Here is a 23,815-nt window from a genome sequence, read left to right as displayed (position 1 = left end):
GTGGATAAGGGTTCTTGTAGTGTGCTCAGAAAGGAAAGTATGAATTTTGTTGATATTATAGAGAAAGAAGCAACAGATTTTATTAGTCTGCTGAATATGTGCAGAGAAGGAGACTGTGTGTCCGAACCTCTGACCCCCCGGGGTTATGAGAATTGGAACTACTAATTGTAGTGGACTTGAACTGAATAATTTCGGGGGGGGGGGTTCATGATAGCATTGTGCTTATTATTTCAATCAGTTTTTCTGTACAAGTTTAGCTTCATTTGTCTTAATTTGAAATTTCATAAAAAAATTTCTAAAAATTGAATAATCTTATCAATGGGGTGGAGCTGGGGTGGGGGCGGGGCTAGGGCAGGGGCGGGGCTAGGATGGGGCCCCACCAAATTGGTCTGCACAGGGCCCTGCACTTGCTAAGACCGGCCCTGCCTGAATAAACATTAGAGTGGAAGGACAGTCTAGTGGTTACAGCAGTGGGCTGAATACCAGTACAGTCAGGGTTCAGATCTGTAACTTTGGGCAAGGCATTTATCTCTCCATTGCCTCAGGTACATGGGGGAAGTTAGCAATGTGGGTTACCATTTATTCTGATTATTTTACCACTAATTCATTTTAGCACAGGTCCTATTTTATTGCAATAAGACCTAGTTACTAATAAACTGGGATAACAGTAAGATAACAACCCACTTTGATAATTTCCCCTCAAAGACTGCAAGCTTTCTGGAAACGGGGAAATACCAACTGAATACAGAACGTGAACCAAAAAACCCACAAAACCATGTAGCAGGATATAACACACACTTACCGAGAGAGAATGCCAACAAAGTTGCAAACAGAAGAGGAATGGAGTAAGGACTGAATATTGCCATACTTGCTCTGAAATGCTGCTGTTTCATTCATTCTGCCAACTCTGTATACTTGCAAGACTTTCACTGGAATGTCACTATAAAGACAATATTAAAGATTTCCATAGAAGAAGATTCAAACATCATTGTCATTTCTGCATGACTTTCCACTTTCTTTCTTTAAAATTTTTTTTATCTATCAAGTTTTTACAATATACGACCAAGTAATAAGCACTTGTACAGAAAAGTGATCCAATAGAAAAATTTAAATCAAAATAATATTACTGCAAAACAAACAAGACTAACAATAGGAAACTAATCACTCAAGTCCACAAAACTGGATTCAAGAATATATGTAGGAGAACTAAGGAAAATGTTAAGAAAGCAAATATTTATTTATTTAATACATTTATATCCCACATTTTCCCACCAATTGCAGGCTCAATGTGGCTTACACAATCTGTAGAAAAGGCTACAGTGCATGAAGTACAATTATACAGTTTAAAAGTAAGATAGTAAACAACATTTGAAACAACAATATGTAAAGAGAAAAAGATAACTAGTGTCTTTGAATCTTTGTTAGACTAGAAGTTAATTTGAATTATGTTGAGCCTGGAGAATAAGCCTTTTTGAACATTACAGTCTTCAATAATTTTCTGAATTTTAAGTAGATCAGGGTACATTTGACTAATTTGGGTAGAGCATTCCACAATTGTGTGCCTATATATGTGAAGTTGGAGGCATAAATAGATTTGTACTTAAGGCCATTACAGTCTGGGTAGTGTAGATTCAAGTAGGATCGTGAGAGACTGGATCTATTTCTAGGTGGCAAGTCAACCAATTCAAGCATATATTCTGGAACTTCCCCGTAAATTATCCTGTGAATTAAAGGTGCAGACCTTAAATATATACCTGCAAACTAAAAGGGTCTCAAAATCTAAACTAAAGAGATGTTCTAGGTCAGTTCCCACCCACCAATTCCCATCTGGACAATTCCCACCATACTAGGGAGGAGAATTCCCACCCATAACCAAAAATGCACAGCACACTAGGACAATTAATCTCCTTCCCTTTCCCCTTCTAGATCATTTGGGGAGGTGTGGGGGTCAATACCCCTCCCAAACATTACCTTTAAACATGCCATACCCAAATAACTTATTCCACTCCCCAACACTGTCCCAGTGGCAACCCTGCATGTTGATACACCACCTGAGCTTTGCAGAGTTACCAGAAAAAAGCACACCAAAGAAAACATTTGGGGAAAAAAAATCCTTTAAAAAAAAAAAACTTTTTCCACACCCCAATACACACCAATTCCCACCAGAAGCCAAATCCAGAAAACAAACTTTTCCTCGCTCAGCAAATCAAAGAAAATTACCCTTAAAACAAACCATCATATTTGAATCCAACCCTCACCTGCAGGATTACGCTACAAAAACAAGCTATTTTAACACAAATCTTGCAGCCTGTCAGCAATTCCAAGCATCACCATTAACCGATCATCCCAGCAGCGACTCAAACAGCTTCACTTCCGTACCTCTCAATGCCACGTCATACCACGTCACACTTGTGGGAGTTCAGGCAGAACAAAAAAAAAGAAGGGACTCAATACTACAATACCAACTGGAGAACCTCAATCTTATGGGAGTCCTTCATCAATAAACGATCTCCACATAAGACTGAGGTTCTCCAGTCTCCGACTGCTGTCGTCAACTTACTTTTGCTTGTCACTATTAGCACACTGGCATAATTTTACCATATTATGATAGTAGAAATTTTTAAGACTCTGTCCTGAGATTTTACTATTTTCAGGAGCTTATATTAGAAGAGGTCATCATTAAAGAGTACAGAGATCTATGCATGCCAGTATGACAGATTTTAATGCACCCAGAAGAAAAAGCAGTAAGTTCTTAGAATGAACCTGTGGTGAAACAAAAGACTTTCATGCTTGCAATTTGTAATGTTGACTTATGACACTTTTTCTCTTTCATGGTAATTTCCGTGTTTAGCCAGCAGGTGGTGTCTGTCCTCTGCACTATAGCTGTAGCGGAGGTCCATTTTTCTTTTAGCTGATCTTCCCCAAAGAAAAGATGAAAACCCCAAGAGTAATCTGCAATGCCATTGGTCAAACACCCTTAGGGCTAATGCTCTGTACCCTGATTGGCCCTGAAGCCCAAGATCTAGCCAGGTGCTAGAATTCTCCAGTCTCAGAGTAGGAGTGTGGAGGGGGGTAGAAATCTGCACTGAAACCCTATTCAAATCCTGTGAGCAGTTCCTTTTCTTGATCTCCTCAAGTACTACTTAGGTTTACAACTTTTACTGTTCACGGTTCTTTTTTTGTGATAATAAACCTATTGGTTTGTTAGCTCTGTTGTCCTGGACTAATTAAGAATCCTGGCAGTTTCTGTTCTCTGCGAGTGGTTTTCTGGAAACTGTGGGACCCCTAGGATTGTGGCCCCAGTATCCCTAGAAACCACTGGGAAAATAACTTGTGGGTGGAAGACTCGCCCAGAGGCAAGTAGGACCCAGCAGGTGGTGGAGGGTATGCTAGTGTAGGTGCACATGCGCAGGTGCAAGCAGGCTTGGGCAGTGCTGGGTAGGACCCTTCAGGTGGCCACAGGTTAACTCTAGGTAGATGCTAGAGGCAGCACTCCAGGCATTATGTGTCAGAACCCCAAGTCCATTTTCTTTGAGCATAGATTTGATTTTCAAAAAACTTTATACAGTAGTTCTGTAGCTGCTATAGGATGCTTACCTATGATTGTTTTGCAGCACCTGGTGTTCAACTTGTAGGAACTCATCACTGTCCGGTCCCACATAGTCTATTTTGCATCTCAAAGCACGATATTTAGCAAGAGCGGGTGGATTAGGGCTCGACATGCTTGTTTCACAGACATTAACCATGTCCCTTATCAACTGCACATAGAAAAATAAAGAGACACTCAGAATTATCATAATCATCATGCACCAAACATATATAAAGGTCAATATCTACAAAGAAATAAGCAAAATATATACACACAAAAATATCAATAATTACAATCAACAGTTATTATGCAAGTTCCATCCAGAACTAAAAGCGCACACTTTCCAGTATGTATGTCTATACATACATGTTCACTAAAAATAAATAAATAAAATTTAAAACGTTCTTCCCTTGACATGACCTGAAAACCTAGTGTAGAAAAGGCATCAAAACCAAAATAAATAATTTACAGGAAAACACAAACATACAGCAGTCTTAAAGGCCTTCTTTAAGAATATAGGCTAATAAAATACAAACAATTAGTGGGGTTTACTCGGGGAAGGGTTATAGCCAAAAATATAAGACGGATTCTGGCGGCTTTGGAGACAATTGGAAGGGAAGGACACCCAGCTTTACTCATCAGCTTTGACGCTGAAAAAGCGTTTGACAGAGTGGACTGGGGCTTCATGTTTGGTATATTAAAGGCTTACGGGATAGAAGGCTGGTTTAATGAAGCTGTGCAAACATTGTATAAAGACCCCGAAGCCCGTGTATACGCAAATGGTATAACTTCAGATAGATTTAAGATTAGAAGAGGAACTAGACAGGGATGCCCTCTCTCCCCTCTGCTATTTGTTCTAACTCTGGATCCACTGCTGCGGGAACTGCAGCTTAATCCCGATGTAAAGGGGGTACATATAGGGGACTTTCTTTTTAAAACAGCTGCGTTTGCAGATGACCTATTGGTATTGATAACTGAACCTAGAGATTCCCTCCCCTACCTGATGGAGAGTCTGGCGGAATATGGGGACTTTTCTGGTTTCCGATTAAATCTTTTAAAATCAGAAGCGTTGGCTGGTTCAGATGATTTGCGGAGGTTGTGGGGAGAGGGATTCCCATTGCAGTGGGCAAACGCATCATTTAAATATTTAGGAATCCAGCTGGCAATGGACCCGACGAGGTTATATGACATTAATGTGCAAAGGTTCCTTCGGGAGACAAAGGAGCAACTGATGCACTGGGCAAATTTGCCATTGACTTTATTGGGACGATTGCATTTGTTCAGAATGATGGTCTTCCCTAGATGGCTCTATCTTCTACAAACCCTTCCTCTGTGGCTACTCAAAAAAGATTTAGAAACCCTTAGGAAATTAGTGATGAAATTCTGCTGGGGGGGTAGAAAACCTAAAGTGAGATGGAAATACCTATTAGGGGCACAAAAGATGGGGGGCTTAGGACTCCCAGACATCCGCAAGTATAACCAGGCGTGTCTGTTGAGACATTTGAAAGATTGGTTGATGGACTCAGATACTTATACACATGTGGAGCTTGAGCGAGACCTCTTTAGGCCTTGGCACCTGGTATCTTTGATACACTCTCCAAGGAGAGATTTACCAGAAAAAGTAAGAGGAAGTGTGCTATTAAAGTCAATGAGACATGTGTGGAAAACGGTGCTCATGTATTGGGGGCAGGATAGTAGAGGAAGTGTGTGGTTGCCTCTGAGGGGGAATGTTTCATTCAGGCCCGGAGATGAAAATAGGATTTTCCGATTATTAGAGAGTAGGGGAGTCCATTCGTTGGACGAGCTGGTAAGGGAAGATGGATCCTTGCTCTCGTACGCTGACTTCTTGGAGAAGTGTGGGCAAAAAACGGCCACTTGGCTGGCGTACAGGCAGTTATATCACTATGTGCATACCCTCCCACCAGATAGTCTACACCCACGATTTGGGAGACAATTAAGAGAATTATTAGAAGGAGATGCAGCGGGACAAATCTCAGTGTCCTGGTTTTACAATAAATTAGGTAGGCTTGCAAGGGAACGGGACCTGACAGAGGTGGCACATAGATGGAGTATAGAGTCAGGCAGAAACATCTCTACACAGTTAATATCGTCAGCTCTTCAGAGTGGGGTAACCATAGTTCACAATGCAGAATTACAGGAGTGTCACTTCCGCACTATCCATCGGGCCTATTTCTCGCAGAGACAAGCTTTTAGAGCAGGAGTCTTGACCACACAGAACTGTAGGAAGTGTCTCAGGTTGGAGGCAAACTTATTTCATGGGATTTGGCAGTGTAGGTCAATATCATCATTCTGGGCGGCAATTGGTAGATACCTGACAAGGGTGTTGGGGCGCACAATCAGCATAACATTTGAAAGAGCTATATTCAGTATGCCCAGACTCTGGATGGGAACCACGAGGGGAGAGAAATTGTTTCTCAGCAAGGCCTGCATATTGGGGAAAAAATGCATCTTACTCCACTGGACTGAGGATTGCCCACCCTCCTTTTGGCACTGGAGGAATAGACTCCAGGAATTATTGACATGGGAGTCTAGAGGAGCGGGACTGTCGCCGGGAAGGCAGCGGAGGTTTCTAGCAATCTGGGGGGCATATATAAACACCATATCACCTAAGGCGAGAAGTCAGATCTTGAATAGACTTCCCTGGGACCAGTGAAGGGAATTGGACTATAAGCAATGCGCAGGGAGGGGAAGGGAGGGGGGGAGGGGGGGGATTTTGGGGGAATAAGGAAAGAGTCTTGGCTAGGTAGGTTAAAGGATGGATGAGGCCCTGATCTCAAGACCATACCTGACATTTGTTTAACGAGGTCAATATATATTACGGTTATTTCCCAGTTCAGGGAAGGTTTTAGATGACTGAGGCTCAGGTCATTTTGAAGTTAATAAAGTTAATAAAGTATACCAACCTGAGAAGGAGGGGGAAGGGATGGGGGGCATAGGGGGGAGAAAAGCTTCTAAAACACAAAATAGATGGTTGTTTTGTATTATCTTTAACCTTGGTCTACAAGAGGATACTGCCGCAATATTAAACGGCTAGGTATGTGATCTGCGATTTCGGTGGATCAAGATAGGCAACCAATCAGCAACATACAACAAGAGTTATTAGTTGAATTTAATTTTTATTTGGATGTTTATGTACAAACAAAGAGATAAATATTCTGTTTATAAGCACAAAGGTTTGGGGGGGGAGAAATGTGGGAGGGAGGGAGGGGGGGGGGGGAGGAAAAAACCTAGATAACAGAAACCAATGATTGTTCCATATAAGTATGTTATATTATTTACACAATTGTACATCGAAATGTACATTCATGTTTAACATGCTGAACCATTAATAAAAACTGTTGAAATAAAAAAAAAATACAAACAATTTTCAAAAGGCACAGAGTATTTATCATAACAAAAAATGAAGGGTTTATGGAGATCACGTGACACCATGCCTGGGAGAGAATGCCGATAGCTGGAGCTCCCAGGCCCGGCCACTGTGAACCCCCATTGGTCTGACTTACCATTAATTTTATACCACATATCTGCTGCATCAGGGTGTGTTCTTTGGTTTCGCACCCCTGGTGCCTGGACGTTTGAGCTGAATGGCATTTAAAGGTCTGTGGAAAGACGTGGTGTGCCGTAAATCTCACAAGAGCAAGGTGGCGGATCCACAGAAGCCCTCCGCGCCTCCATTAGCTCCATGTGGATAGCTGAAATTGTGACCGAGGTGATGGCAGCAGTGAAGCTCACTTCAGAAAAAAGAGACTACAGCAAATTTCCAACAAATTAGATGTGGTCACAGAAATGCCTCGAAGATCTCCATAATGATTTCACCATGACACAGCAGAGCGTTGACACGTTGGAATCATCAATACAACGGCTGGAGGCCTTGGAGCAATCCCTTATTAAAACAAGTGGCCTCCCTCAAGGATAAGATCGACGACCTAGGAAACCATTTGAGGCGTAACAACCTTAGATCTGTGGGGTTATCTGACTCTACAATAGATGGTGAACTGGGTGTTTTTTTGAAAATTGGCTGTCAACTTCACTACTACAGCTGCAATCCAGGGTGGGGCCATTCCATATTGAGTGGGCACATCGGGTGGGATCCTGAAAACTAGACACCTCCCACCCGAAAATGGGGATATGCCGACTTTTAAATTTCCAGCACAAGCAAGAAATTCTGCAGGCACTATGAACTGGTAAAAAAACTCATGCATGAGGGCCACAAGGTCTTATTTTTCCAGGATCATTCGGCCCGGGTTATAGCGCTGAGGAAGAGCTTTAGCCCTGTTTGTTCCACCCTCTTTGCCCAGAAAATTAAATTTGCGCTTCTTTTCGCAGCCTGGCTGCAGGTGGACCATGGCAGTAAGATGCTGTTTTTGGATACATCAGGCGGCATTGGATTTTGTACATTTAAGCTGTTTGACAGAAGTTTGGTTTTTGTATTGCTTCTGTATAAAACCAATAAAAACATTTCAACTAAAAATGAAGGGCTTATTTCTAAAACCCTCTAAATCCAATTTCCAAAACCCGCTAAATCCACATTAGTTGCATTGGATTTAGAGGGTTTTGGAAATAAGCCCTTCAAATATAACTAGCCCAAAATTGTTTAGATTTCTAATACTTTATACAGTACAGTCTCGATTATCTGACCTTCACTAACCCGACCATTCGGCACATCTGACAGATTCTCTGGTGATGTCATCATGTCTCTTTCCATTTTCCAGGATAGCACAGAGGGAAATTTCGCACCTGAGACAGTTTGTTATAGACCAGAGACTCTGCTTTTACAGTCTTTGTTTCTGCATTGTTTGAGGGGTTACCATTGTTTTCTGTGTTATCTGACTTTTCACTTATAACAGGTCGGTCCCATTTACATCAGATAATCCAGACTTTACTGTACTAAACATTTATTTAAGAATCATCCTTTAACATCTTCTTAATTTTCCACTGTTCCAGAATATTCACCTTAATTTATCTCTGCTCAGGAGGATTTGAATTTCTTTTCTAAGCTGTTGAAGAGGGTCACTCCCCCAGATTCTATATAGGTCATCCAAATTAGGTCATCCAAATTTGGGCGCAAAGCCCAGATGTGCATCTGTCCCACACTATATTCTATAATGCTGTGCACCCAAACAACCCAAAAGGAGGTGTGGCCATGAGAGGGGCATCGACGGATCAGGGGCTTTCCAAATATTTAGGCACAGTGTTAGTTTCAGCAAGTGTAAGTCCTCACGCCCATAGATGGATGCAGGAATATGCTCTGGACCTCTTTTACAAAACCATGCTTGCGATTCCTGCGCAGCAATGCTGACGAAAATCACTGAAAGAGAATGGGCTTGTCAGCATTACCACACCGGGGACCGCTAGCTCAGTTTGATAAAAGAAGCCCTCTAAGCGCTATGGTATAAAAGGCACTAAGCTCAGCTCAGTGTGCACTGGAGTGGAGGAGTAGCCTAGTGGTTAGTGCAGTGGACTTTGATCCTGGGGAACTGAGTTCAATTCCCACTGCAGCTCCTTGTGACTCTGGGCAAGTGACTTAACCCTCCATTGCCCCTGGTACAAAATAAGTACCTGAATATATGTAAACCACTTTGAATGTAGTTGCAAAACAAAACCTCAGAAAGGCAGTATATCAAGTCCCATTTCCCTTCCCTTTATAGAATAGTGCTTGGCCCAGATTATTCTCAGGTCTAGTTTTCAGCACCATTTATAGAATTCCCCCTCTCCATAGCATTCAGTTTTTCCTTTACACTAATTTTCAAAGAGAAATCACCCCAGTGGATTCTCTTTGAAAATCAGCATACATTTTGAGTACTACAGCATCTGTATACTTTGCACCTGCTATTCGTTTTAACGACCAAGAAGATAAAATAGTGCAAACACGTTTGAAAACAACAAAGCAGTCATGTTCTTTTCCTTCCCCAACCTAACCACATCCCTGGGAATGACACCTCACAATCCAGCTAAAAGGATGAAAGATGTGGATGCCTGTGCATACTTTGGGTGGCCAGAATGCAAATTTTCAGAAAGAACAATCTAGGTGTGGTAATCCATTTTAACATGGCTAGCTTGATCTGAAGAGTGAAGAAGTGGCATAAAGGTTAAAGCTGCAGGCTGAGAACCAGGGAAGACAGGGCTCAAATTCTGTTGACACTCCTTGTGACCTTGACAAGTTATTTCACCGTTCATTGGCTCAGGTGCAAAACTTACAACCTTATCTTAAGTTTTTATATACTAACCTGTTCTAACTCATATTTAACACAGGACCCATTATTCTTAATGAGGCCTATTTACTAATAACCTCTTGTATCACAAATTAATACACGTTACTACATTAACACAGGTTAGCAAATCCAGCGGATAGAGAAATATCTACTGTGCCTGAATATAATTGACCAATAAAAAGGCATAAACTAAATCGAAATAAATAAAAATTGTCCTCCCCGAGCAGGTTTAGAACTAGGGCAGGGCAACTAGGACTTTCTGGAAGGCACCATATTTTTTAGGGCACATCTGGCTCTGCTTTGTGGGGAGAGGAGGGTTGCAACACCTTTGAATTACCTGCAGCAGTGCCCAACAGTTAGTCCTCATGCTATCCATAGGAACGTATCTCATAATGATGGCACCACCATTTGTTTTTCTGCACTGGTTTTGCATACAATAACAGTCATTCAGATGCAACACTTTATTTCTTTCTGAAGAAATGTGGGAAATTAAACCAAGATAGACAGTGACACCCACTTCCTAACTAGCTCTACAAAATTAAAACTGCATTTTAAAATCAGCAAAGGGTTAATAATCCAAGAATATTTTTCATTTAGAAACATAGATTTCTCTTCTTTAAATCACGTAGATTATGTTTTACCTGACATAAGTCCTCTTTGGAAGACAAGAGCTTTTTGTTAACATTATAATCGATTCCATTTTTGTGAGGGATAATGCGATAGAATTCCATCATCATCTGTTTCAAAACTTCTGCTGAAGCCCCATCATCCAGAGCCTTTCTGACATGAAACAAAATACCTTCACCTTTGCTCACCTTTAAACAAAAAAAAAAAAAAAAAAAAAAAAAAGATTACAGGAAAAATAAATAAAAAATAATCTCTATAACAGATACCTAATGGCAGAAAACAAATATACACATATCTAGATAGCTTTTCACATTGAGATACATGGATTGTGGATGGTATGCTGTTCTCAAACTGATCACATTCAGAATTTGCATCAATATACTACAAAACAATGAGAAGAACAAAACATTGGTGGTTATAAAACTGCACAAGGTCTCAAGCTACAATGGTTAAGTGTAGCCACACAGTGAAATCAAGACTTCGCGATCCCATCCATCAGGATTAGTCAGGCTGAATGAACTATGGAAGTGGTGTACTCAGGCAAGGGAAATGAAAGAAAGATGGCTAATACTACTATCAATCCCTACAGTCAGTGTGTATGGCTGAGGTTCCTCTCCAGTCCTTGGCCTGGTGACGCTACTTTGAGCTTTCTGAACATACTGTCTGAGCAAGGATTTGTAAGGGGGGGGGGGGGTCTGAACCACAGAGTCAGAAACAGGAAGACAAATCAGAGAGATTAAAGAAAAATTGTAAAGCAAACGCAGATGAGACTTGTTAAGAGGGCTCTGGCTGTGGGACTAGTGAAACTAGCCTGGCAGGATAATTGGGGATAAGGTGGATGTCATGAAATGCCTAGCCACCCAACTGCGGTTACCCCACCGCCAATTAGAGGGTCTATCCCCTGCACAGCTCAGGTCCGCTTGCACCTTCTGCTTGTGCTCTACACTAGCACCCTCCTCCTACCGACTGGGTCACAACCGCCTCTGGGCAAGTCTCCCACTCTCAAATTATATCCATTGATTTCTAGGTTACTGGGGCCACACTTCCAGTGGTCCCACAGTTCCCAGAAAGCACTCACAGAACCAACGCACAAACCACCAGGATTCCTTATCAGTCCAGACAAAGAGGTAATAAACTAAATTGTTTATTGTCTTTTAAAAATGAACAGTGTTCAGAAAAATGTGCAATCAGCAAACAATAACAGGTAACTGAAATATGGATCAATTATAACACTAGCCAAATATTTGTTTTCTTTCTAAAACGTACTTGGAAAGATCAGGACATATAGCTGCTCACAAGTTATCAAATGTAACTGTTTGCAGGGCCTTAGCAAAGAGATCTGTCTCTCTCTTCTTCCTGGCTAAGACTAGAGTAAAAGCCTCCAAATAAAATGAGCTCCTGTGCCAATCAGAGCCCAGAACAAGAAAATTTCAAACATATACTGATTCTTGCTTCCTGTTTGTGTACTAAAACTAAAGAAAAGAACATTCATTTCTCCATAACAGCTTTACAGCAAAGAAACACCACCTGCTGGCCAAGTAGGAGAAATACACTTCAGGACATAATGCAGGAAAATGTCCAATACATTTTACAGGCTTAAAACACACAGTTTCTTCACAGTGTATATGAGTTTTCCTTTGAGTTTTACAGTAAAAAGCAAAGCAGTTTTAGTTGGAGGTGAAAGCCTCTGAATAAAAAAAGAATTAGGAAGAGATGGGTGGTGGAGGTATGCATGCTCAGCTCTGTGGTAATAGTATTAAATGAGAAGGGAATGAAATGAGGCTTGAAGACCCATTTCAGCAGAACACTGAGATCCAAACCAGGGCATCTGAATTTTGGTCGTGTTCAATTTCAGCAGTATCTTACAAAAGGCTATACTACCAAAGGCTTTATTTTTTTCAAGTTGTTTTTATTTAAACTTAAACCAAAAACACAAATGAAAACAGTATACAACAAGAAAAAGGACAAGTATGTTAAACGACAGGCTCCTTTTGTAAAATATCGATAGGGACATGCAGGAGTGCGCGTGGATGTGACAAAGCAGCCATTCTACACATGGAAAAAAATAAGCGTCAGAAGCCTGGCAGCTTCCACATAAAACTGTTGTCACTTCCATGTAGAAATAGTGGTGCTTCCACGTGTAGCTGTCCAGTGAGTACCGCCCATAAAGTAGTGAAGTCATTAAAGAGAATAATTACCCTCTTAATCCCTAGTATAAAGCCCAAGCCAAAACATGTGCTTTCTAAAAATCTGTGCATGCCTTTGAGCTGGTGTAAAACCTAACCAGGACATTTTTTCCAATAAACATTATTTCCTTTGTAAAACGGGGAATACACGTGTAGATTTTTATCCCATTCAAGGCATGCCCAGACTATGCCTCCTTGTGTAAACCTCCCCGTGGAAACAGCAGCTTTCCAAAATTGGCATTTACACGTGTATGCAATCTATATGTGCAGATACCACTATCTGCGCATGGAGATGCTTCTAAAATAATCCCCTATACCCCTCATTCTATAATCTTAGTGCCTAAATGTAAACACCATTTACGCTCTAAGATTACAGAATATTAGCACTTATACGTGTGAATGTTACAACTGGGCTCTAAGCAGTATTATGTAAACCTGGCACGCAACTCGCATAGCAGGTGGAGAGGAATCGATTTTCCACTCATTCAAAAACTACAAAGACCAGGGGCACTCAATGAAATTGCATGAAAATACTTTAAAAATAAATAGGAGAAATATTTTTTCACTCAAAGAATAGTTAAGCTCTGGGACTCATTGCCAAAGGATGTGGTAACAGTGGTTAGCATATTTGGGTAAAAAAAAAAGGGCTGGACAAGTTCCTGGAGGAAAAGTCTACAGTCTGTTATTGACATGGACATGGGGGAAATCATTGCTTGCCCTGGGATTAGTAGCATGGAATGGTGCAACTAACTGGGTTTCTGCCAGGTACTTGTGACCTCGATTGGCCACTGCTGGAAGCAGGATACTGGGCTAGATGGACCATTGGTCTGACCCAGTATGGCTATTCTTATGTTGTTAAACTGGGTTTGCTGATTTGGCTATGAGAGTAAGTAAAATAAAATAAGAAAATCATTCTTACAGCCTACAGCACCAGATGTGGGACATGAACTGCCAGAGATACTCCTGATCAAATTTATTTATAGAGCTTATACCCGCCTATAACTAAGTGGCTTACACAAAATAATGCATGCAAAATACATCTGAGTTTTAGGATTCGGGGTAGTGAATAAAAGAGTTTAAGTGTGTGGGTCCATCACCCCTTGTGGACCAGTCCACGTGCTGAGCAGAAAGTGTTAATACAGCATCGATGGTGGCTCATCCTCTTGGATATCCTTGGGCTTTTTTGTTTGTGGGTTTTTTTTAATTGCGCCTAACACTGTTTGTGTTTACTCCAAATAGCTCCCGGACTGGCCCTTTTACAACCATTTCTATTCAGCAAAACATGAATTTCCCAAAACATTTGTTTCTGGAGCTAAAAAAAAAAAAAAAGATCAGGGTGAATGCTCATTTGTTAACATATTCAAGTTTGTTCTCATTTACAAATCATTACCACGCTCTTATATAAAGGTATCCCCCAACTCCAGGAGAAGGGGAGGGAAACTTTATGACTGAATAGGGCCCTATCTACTATAATAAAACTTACCCTCAACGTTCTGAAGACAACATTCTGAAGTCACTCAGTCACTCCCTGAAGGGTTCATGGATTCATAGTGGTGAAGCCACAACACTGACCATGTCTCTCTGCCCCGCCCTCGCATGACGGACCAATCAGAAAAAACACCCTCAACATTCTGAAACACAAAGGACCATCACAACACCGTTCCCAGGCAACACTAGGCAACATAAGACGGACCAATCAGAGGAAACTACGTGACAATAAGGGAGGAGCATTCCCCAGCAGAATGGCTCATTATCTGTGCAGCACGGAGAGCACAGAACCACCACTGGAACAAGAGAAGAATATTCCTGCTGTGGGTATGTGCAAAAATAGACCGGGGGGGGGGGGGGGGGGGGGAGAAATTTTAAAATGCCTAATGCCAGTACTGAAGAGTGCCAGAGGGCCTATAGCAGAGACTATATTTGGGATCGCTTGACATGGAGTCAGAGGAGCCGGAAAACAACGTGCCCGTCACCATCTGGGACGTGGGCGAACAGGACAAGCTGCGGCCCAGCTGGAAGGATTACCCGCGACCCAGCCAGCAGCAAACAGCGACCAAGGACAGCACAGCACATCCCCCAACCCCCAAGCAAAAAACAAAACAAAACAAAAAAAGACACACATCAACAACCTACACACACACACAAAATAACTCTGTGACACATATACACACAAAAAAAGCCACATGTTAGCGCCCGTTCCATTGGTTTTGGAAACGGGCCTTTTTTACTAGTATAATATAATAATTAATACACTCAACTCACATCATTGAGACTAATGCTGTTTACAGGTTTGCGAAGTATATGATCCAAGTGGCCAAGTGCTTCTACCCAAATGAGCTCCACAAAATTATATGTCTCTGGAGATAAGCTGCTTGTATTTCTGGCTTCTTCAAGAAGTTGCTGTAGAAAGAAAAACAGTTTGCCAAGGTAAAGTGTTGTTCACATACGAAGAAACTGTCCAAGTGCTATGCTTAACTAATTATAACTGGACTGTGCCCTGAATGCCCAAACCACAGATTAGCCTGATGCTACACACAATAGAAATACAATAGAAAAATCTCACTTGATAAAAACTACAAAGTACTCAATATGATAGTAGATTCCTATGAAGTGCAAGATCTAATTAATGAGAAAGAGAAGAAGCCTCTGTGCCCAACCTCCACCCAAAAATGTTATTTATGGCATAAGAAGGAAAAAACTGGGTCAACTTTCTTCATCGGCATGAAAAAAAAAATTTACTCAATTCTTTACTTGCTAAAAACGTCACAGGAATACTGAATCCAAAGAAATTAATTTAAAAAAAAAAAAGCACTTAGCTTAAAATTCTGAACACTTGTGAAGACAAACGTTATTTATCCCATAAATAACATTTCTGGGGGGAGGTTGGGCACAGAGGCTTTTTCCCTCTCTCATTAATTAGATCTTGCACTTCATAAGAATCTAGTATCATATTAAGTACTTTGTAGTTTTTTTTTTTGTTTTTTTTTCACCTAATCATTTCTGCTTTTATTTCAATAATTTTTATTGATGAAATATACAAACATATAAAGCACCATTCACAACATTATTCTGATAATTCCGCAAACCACAGTGCTTATTACTAGAAAACAATTTTTCCATCACCATTTATCCCCCTTTTATGTATTGTAAACCCTTTCCCACCCCCCTATCTCCTTTCCAAATCGAACAGCATTATATATAGCACCTATGTGTAACTTCCAAACAATAAAGTTCGTTATTAACTATGTATTATGTACATGCACCTGTATAAGCTACACTCGAATGTAGAGAGCTTTGTTTCTTATAGCTCTCCACCTTTCATATCAAAACGCCTTTGTCCCAAAAAACAATCCCTCCCCCCCCTCCCTTCCCAGTTCCTTGAAATATAGATGCAGTTGACCACGGCACTTTCTCGTTCACTCTGCTTCAGATGCTTCCCGCCTCCCTTGTCTATATGTCAGCTTCTGAAGAATATGGCGGCGGACAGCAGGATGCATCGTGTTCCAATATTTCCTCCATGTTTGCTTAAACACATTAGGGTCTTTTACATGGTTAGTTGCTGAAACTACTCCACAGAGCTCCTGGTGCATTAGCTCAGTCATCTTTGTCCTCCATAATTCTCTCGTAGGGGGCTGCTCTTCTCTCCATTTAAGGAGGATCACTTGTTTTCCAACTAATGTTACTCTTTGTAAAAATCCCATCATGCCCGATGGCGTATGTTGCCCCAACTGAAATATATCAAACAACAACAAGGGTCCCGCCGACAGTTTTCGTTTCCAGTACTGCCCCGATTCTGTTATTATTTGTATCCAGAATTTCTGGATATCTGGGCATTTCCAAAATAAATGGCCCAGGGTCGCTTCTGCCATTCTGCATTTAGGGCACGTCCCAGTGCCAAAACCTGCTTTTTGCGCCCTACTTGGTGCTATATATGTGCGCAGGGCAAACTTGTACTGCTGTTCCCACTGTCGTATAAAAATGGATCTCTTTAAAATTGCCCTCAGGAAGTCCTGAAGATCTTCTACCGTTAACTCGGTTCCCAGATCTCGGGACCAACTTGTCGCAAGTTTGCAGTAATCTATATCTGGTGTGGTGTCCTGAAGATTGCGATGATGAAAGCGCAGGGGCACTATATTTTGTGATCCCAGTGTTAATGCTGTTGAGAGCACCTCTTGCACGTCCTCGCTTAAGTTGAATGCTCCCAGCGCCTGGGCATAATGTTGTACTTGTGCATACCCAAAAAAGTCTGTATCCACAATGCCGTACTCTCTCTTCAAATCCTCCATGGATTTAAGCTGCCCCTCTTCGTCTACCAGCTGATATAGATATAAAATTCCCAGCTGTCTCCAGCGCACAAATACTTTATCTGTTGTTCCCGCTGGAAAGTCCGGGTTCAACCTCAGGGAGACAAATGGTGTCGCAGCTGCCGAAAAATCATGTCTCTTACACAGCCATCTCCACATTGCTCTAGCTGAACGCACAAACCAGTTCATGGGGGTTTTGATTCCCACCCCGTTTTTGGTAGTGTGCAGCTGGCAGCTCAGGTGTACTCCAGGCGTCAAGGAAGCCTCCAACTGCGTGTTCATGAAGTGTTGACTACCTACCAGCCAATCCCTTACATGTCGCATAGTGCAAGAAACAGTGAGGTATCTAATACTCAGTAGACCCATTCCCCCATGTGTTTTAGGCTTATATAGTACTTCTAATGGCAGCCTGGGTCTTTTGTTGTTCCACAAAAACTTCCTCAACATGACCTTCAACTCCCTCTCCTCCCTTCCCCTTAGATGCAGTGGCAATACCTGGAACTTATATAACCATTTCGGGGCTATGAACATGTTAAAGAGAGCTATACGTCCCGACAGGGAAAGCGGACAAGCGCTCCACATTCCCAGTAGGCGTCCAGTCTCCGCTAACAGGGGTCTCACATTTATCTTATACAGTGTGGATAATTTAACCGGAATTTCTACCCCTAAATATTTCAATCTCCCCTCTGCCCACTGGAAAGGGAATGGCCCTACCCAACTTTGTTGTGCTTCCTCTGTCATCCCCATTGCCATTGATTTTGACAGGTTCAAGCGGAATCCTGACAGGTCTCCATAACACTGTACCTCCTTCAACAAGTTCCGTATGGAGTCCCGTGGGTTGTCTACCATCAGCATTAGATCGTCTGCATATGCTAAGAGCTTAAGTACTTCTTCTCCTACCTCCACACCTTTGATCCCAGGGTTTTGCCTTATATTACATAAAAGGGGTTCTAACGCCAACAGAAAAAGCAATGGGGATAGTGGGCATCCCTGTCGTGTCCCTCTTCTTATCAGAAATTCATCCGTTCTTACCCCATTAACTATCAGTCGAGCTCTCGGATCTGTATAAAGCGCCCCCAATACTCCCGCAAACCAACCCTGCACTCCAATCCAACGCAATGTTCCTTGTAGGAAAGGCCATGTCACCCTGTCAAAGGCACGCTCTGCATCCAAACTGATCACTATACCTTTGGGTGCCCTTTCTGGAGCTTCCACCACTGCTGCTATAAGTTTCCTCACATTAATGACCGAATGACGGCCCCGGACAAAACCAACCTGTTCCCCTTTAATCAAGGAGGGTATTGCCTGGGCCAGGCGCTCAGCCATAACTCGGGTCAGAATTTTAATGTCGACGTTTATTAAAGATATGGGTCTGTACGCTGCTGGATCATCTAAGCTTCGTCCAGGCTTCGGTATTAAACTAATCAGCGCTTCATTAGCGTATCTAGGTAATTTACCCTCTTTCATCACTGTTTCATAGAAACTCATAAGGGGGCCCACGATCTGCCGTTTCAGGGATTTATAAAATTCACCCGAGAAACCGTCGGGACCTGGAGCTGAATACAGTTTTAATGCCTGTATAGCCTTCAGTACCTCTTTGGCTCCCAAAGGAGACTCTAAAGTATTCAGTTGTTCTCCTGTCAGTTGGGGCATATTCGACCACTGTAGATACTTTCTTATTTTTTCCCCTATTTTATCCTGTGCCTCTGCCCCCATTTCTTCCGCCGCATACAGACGGGCAAAATGCTTATGGAAAGTGTCTGCTATCCCTTCCGGATTCGATATGAGTGTACCTGAGGGAGTCCGTATTTGTGTAATAACCTGCGGCCTGCGGACACCCTTTATCAGGCGCGCCAGCATACCACCCGGTCTGTCTCCATATCGGCGGAGATTGTATCTGTGTGTGGTCATTGCCTTATGATATCTTTCCTGTAGTAAACTATTTAACTCCACCCTCGCTGCAATCAAGGAGTCTAAATTAGCCCTGGTGTGTGTCTCTGCATGTTTCTTCCTAGCTATTTTAACCTTTCCTTCCAGCTCTACTATCCTTTGTGCAATCATTCGATTTCTCCTGGAGACATATGCAATTATCTCTCCACGCATCACTGCCTTAGCAGTGGACCAAAACAGTGTTGGGGCACTAAGATGTTGTTCATTATTTTTTAAGAATTCTTCCCATCTTTTGGCCAAGAATTCTGTAAACTCTGTGGAGGAGTGTAAATACGATGGGAATCTCCAGCCTCCCAAACCACGATAATACGGCCGGGGTTCAATATCTACCCAAATTATAGCATGATCCGAGAGCTCCTCTGGGCCCACTTCCGCACCTACAATTCGATTAAACACTCCAGATGTCACTAATATGTAATCAATCCTAGACTGGGTTCCGTGGGCCCTCGAAGTGTGCGTGTAATCCCGCTCTTCTTCATGCAGCAATCTCCAAGGGTCCACCAAACCCAGTCCGTCACATAATGTATCAAGCACCCCCGACCCAGAAGTCCCCCCATCCCGTTGATTCCTCGATCTATCTAGTATGGGATCCAGCACCTGATTCATGTCTCCAGCCATTATTATGGGATCTGCCCCCTGTTTCTGGCACTGCGCAAAAAGCTCTGCAAAAAATTTTCTCCCGCCAGTTTGAGGGGCATATACTGCTACTAGTAAATACGATTGCCCTTGAAGATTAAGACGGACCCCTACGTATCTTCCCTCATTATCTGCAAATAGTAGCTGGGCCTGTACCATGGCATTTTTATGGATTAGTATTGCTACTCCGCCTCGTCTACCCACTGCTGGGGAGCCAAAAACCTCTCCTACCCACTGTCGTTTTAATTTCTGAAGCTCACCCATGGACAGTCGGGTCTCTTGAATACAAGCTATGTCCACCCGGTGCCGTTTAAGTGCGCTAAGAATTTTTGCTCGCTTTACTGGGGATGTTATCCCACACACATTCCACGAGATCACCCGTGTAACGCCACTCAGTCGTTTACTCATTACCTACTTTCTCCTTATCAAAAGGTACCAGCCTGTTCGCCTTCCCTGTCCCTAGGGGACCCAGCCTCCCCCCAGGGATCCGTGTTATGTCTGCCATCTGCCCATTCCTCATCCCCTGCTGTTTCATCACCTGAACCCTTATCAAATGCCTCTGTATCCCAATTGCCAACCGCACTCTATATGTCTTATTTCCTCTATGTGTCCCTCTCTCCCCCTTCCCCCCTGCTGCCTAACCCTTTCCCCCCCGTTTCTTTTAATTCCCCATGTCCCTTACCCATGATATCTTATGGGCTAGTGGGGTTTCCCGCCTCCTCCATCCCCAACTCCCTTGTGTGTTAATTACACTGCGTGTTGTTGGAATTCATTGTCTATATTCCTTATGTAATCTTATCATACCCATAGCGTTTGTGTACCTCAGGCGACCTGATCTTCCTTGACATTTTTCAAACTTCCTCATCTGGCGAGCCGGTCTTACCCATATGTATTAGTTCTTGAACATGTTTTTGTGCCTCTTTGAAATTATCATATGATTTCCATCTTCCTTCTGTCTTCACTTTTAAAATGGCTGGGTATATCAACATAAAAGGCACTTGTGCTTCGTGCAGCTGCTGGCAGAGTGGCGTATAACGTCGGCGCTTCTCCTGTAGGGCCATTGAATAGTCCTGATAAATACGTATCTGATTCCCATCATATCTCAGTTCATTCCTTTTGAGGCGCGCTCCTCTTAATATTTCGTCCTTATGTACATAGTTATGTATTTTTATTATCACTGTTCGCGGGGCCATTTTCCCGTCTTGCTTTCTGCCGATTCGGTGGGCCCGCTCCAGACACAGTTTCCCTGCGTGATCCGACAAGGCAAATTCTTCTGCCAGCCACTTCTCTAAAACTATAGGCAATACCTTGTCGGTCACCGTCTCGGGAAGCCCTACGATCCGAAGGTTGCCACGTCGTGATCGATTTTCAAGATCGTCTACTTTCGCTTGTAAATGCTCAATCTCCGTCGCCATCTTTTGCAGCTTCTGTGTTACTGGGCCTGCCGTGTCTTCCACTTCCGACACCCGATTTTCAAGTTCTCCCAGCCTCTGCACCGTCTCCACTGCTTGCGCTTCCAGGTTTGATATTTTTGAGCAAAGTTTATCTAATTTTTGATCCAATGTTGTGCTCACCACTTCTGTCAATTGTCGTATTTGCTCCTCCGTGAAGGAGCCGCCTCCATGCGCCGTCTGGCCATCTTCCGCGCTGCTTGACGCCTTTGGTTTTTCTTTTTCTTTTTTCCCGGCTCTACTCGCCATCGATGCTTTTGGTGTACTCAGAAATCTTTCCATAAGATTTCCCTCTTACTTGAAGATGCGTTTTAGGTATGTTTCCAACGTTTTAAAGCGGCATTAGGAGTCGGGGCCTAGGAGGACGCGGGACCACGTCTTCCTCTCTCTAGAGCATCACGTGACCCCTCACTTTGTAGTTTTTAATCAAGAGAGATTTTTCTATTATGTTGTTCAGATACTCTCTTGTCCTTGTATTTATCTATTACACACAACAGAAATGCCAGATGGGGTCTCACTCTGCTGTTATGCTCTTTTTGTTCTAATGTTTCAAAGAGGTGTACAGTGCAAATCCGCTTAAGTGCAAGGGTCTGGGACCAAAGAAATGCATGCAGTTAACCAGAGCGTGCACTTAACCCTTGTGACCCAAAGAAGCTTGACATCTGATAAACATATGTACAGTACTGTTTATTATTATACGTACAGTATACAGTCTCCGTTAACTGACATTAGGCATACTGGAAGTAATCAGTTATAGTCCCCTGTACAATCTTGGGTCTGTGAGTTCCATACACTACGTCTGCCAGACGGTAAAACCTGTCATAGCACTGACATCCAGTGGCCTCCAGATAGGCCCTCATGGTATTGAGACTCTCCAGCGCCAGCGCTCTTGTAAAAGTGACAGGAGGAGGTTATTGAATTTCGTCAGCATGTGCCTCGCTGTTCATTTCTTCATCTGTTCCATCATCAGCCGTTGTTGCCTGCGTGTAGGCGCATATCTCAACATCAGTGCTGTCTTCAGCTGTTTGTAGATCGTGATCAACAGTTACGTAGCGATGGAACTCCTCTTCAGTAACACCGGCTGGGATGTCAATAACCTCTTTGTCTGACATGTTCGCAACAGCTGCATCTGTTTCTTCCCTCTCCACATCCTTAACAAAGCTTGCCCGCTTGTAGCAGTTCACAATGGTTGCCTGTGTAACATGAATCCAGGCTTCTTTCTGCATATGTAGGGAATCCAACAGTGATAGATTACGAGCCAGATCAATAGCACGTTTATCCTTGCCAGTCTGGTCATCCATAACACTCATCAGACGACATAGCACAAGAGCCCGATAATGTTGTTTGAAATTGGCTATTATGCCCTGATCCATAGGTTGGATCAGAGAGGTAGTGTTTGGTGGCAAGAAGACCACCTTGACGTTAGACAGCCTGACATCATCCCTGTGTGCCACACAATTATCACAAAGCAGCAAAATTTGACGCTTTTGTGCCCGCATTCTAGTGTCTAACTTCTTTAGCCATTGCTTCCAAATTTCCCCAGTCATCCATGAATTTGCATTAGCCTCGTATGACACAGGAAGTCGCTTAACATTCTTGAAGCAACGGGGCTGTTTGCTCTTTCCAATGACGAGGGGTTCCAACTTCTCACTCCCATCCATATTGCAGCAAAGGAGGATCGTCAGTCGGTCCTTCGACGTTTTATCTCCAGTAGTTTCGGCATATTTGAATGCAAGTGTTCCATCAGGAATTGCTAGCCAGTAGAGACTGTTTTTGTCAGCATTGAAAATGTCACGAGGTGCAAACTCATTCAAGATGGTAGGAAGAACTGAAACAACCCAATTTTCAGCACCAAAGTCATCAGCGTCTTGTTTCTCACCATGCTGTTTTTTTTTATTTTATGTTGTTCCTCTCCTTCCTTCTTTCCAACCATCCAACAGTGGCTTTGAATTCAGTTAGTCCAAGACTTTTACCTAGCTGGTTAGCTTTCTCCATAAGCAGTGGACCACTGACAGGAAACTGTCTGCTCCTGACTCGAGAAAACCACCAAAGAAGAGCATGTTCTACCTCCTCAGCTTTTCCCGCCCGTTTTCATTTCTGTTGTGGATTTGTATTGTTTTGCCAGTCTTCTAGAAGCTGGTCTTTCTGCTTCAAGACACGTGAAATTTGACTGGGATTGACACAATATTCTTTAGCAATAGATGCTTGACTTTGTTTGTTTTCTAATTTTTTAAGAACTTCTATTCGTTCAGCCAGTGTTAAAGTCTTACAGTTCCACCGCGGTGACGACGACCCCGGTGTATGCTCTAACAACATTCTTTCGCTTATTCTGCCTGTGGCAGTTAAAGAGGTGGTAAATTTGAAATCTCGTTGGTTGTCACGCGCCAATCGGCTTCCACATTCCATGCACGCGCTTATGCGGAGTCTTTCCTGCAGAGGAGAGGTCTTGAACCATGCATATAAATGAATCTTGCACTTATCAGTGGTGTGCTAAACTGAAGATTGTGTTGTTATTCAGCAGTTTTTGATTACTGACAACCTTTATCAGTATAATGGACTAAGGCACAGTGTGTTAATATATAGACCATTGTGAGGTTTTCAGACTCCTGATGCAGGCTCGTTGTGGACAAAACACAATTTATATCAAGTCTATTGAACATCAGTAAAGTTTTCTGCAGCACCTTTGGTGTGAATTTTTTGTTTTTGGTCACTTCCGCTTTGTTGTTTTTTTCTTGGTACAATATTATTCTTCATGGACAGAATCATGATTTGAGCTCAGATATTCCTGAAATTCTGGCCCTCTGTTCTCAGTTTATAAAAAGACTGTTAATACTAGCAA

The 23,815-nt window shown here is 42.5% G+C and overlaps 1 protein-coding gene across 1 annotated transcript in view; it reads right to left on the bottom strand.

Moving 5' to 3' along the window:
- The window catches only part of LOC115469598 (protein mono-ADP-ribosyltransferase PARP4-like), a 242,756-nt gene that overhangs the window by 167,581 nt on the left and 51,360 nt on the right, over positions 1–23,815 (bottom strand). The window contains exons 10-13 of the mRNA XM_030202392.1: positions 14,898–15,035; positions 10,464–10,637; positions 3,598–3,758; positions 803–940 (exon numbers count right to left, since the gene is read on the bottom strand). Of these exons, the coding sequence (XP_030058252.1) occupies positions 803–940; positions 3,598–3,758; positions 10,464–10,637; positions 14,898–15,035 (611 nt within the window). The remainder of the gene's footprint in view (positions 1–802; positions 941–3,597; positions 3,759–10,463; positions 10,638–14,897; positions 15,036–23,815) is intronic.

The sequence above is a fragment of the Microcaecilia unicolor genome, chromosome 4 (assembly GCF_901765095.1).
Source record: "Microcaecilia unicolor chromosome 4, aMicUni1.1, whole genome shotgun sequence".
Taxonomy (NCBI): domain Eukaryota; kingdom Metazoa; phylum Chordata; class Amphibia; order Gymnophiona; family Siphonopidae; genus Microcaecilia; species Microcaecilia unicolor.
The sequence above is the reverse complement of the archived record's forward strand: the minus strand, read 5'-3'. Positions and strand labels throughout refer to the sequence as shown.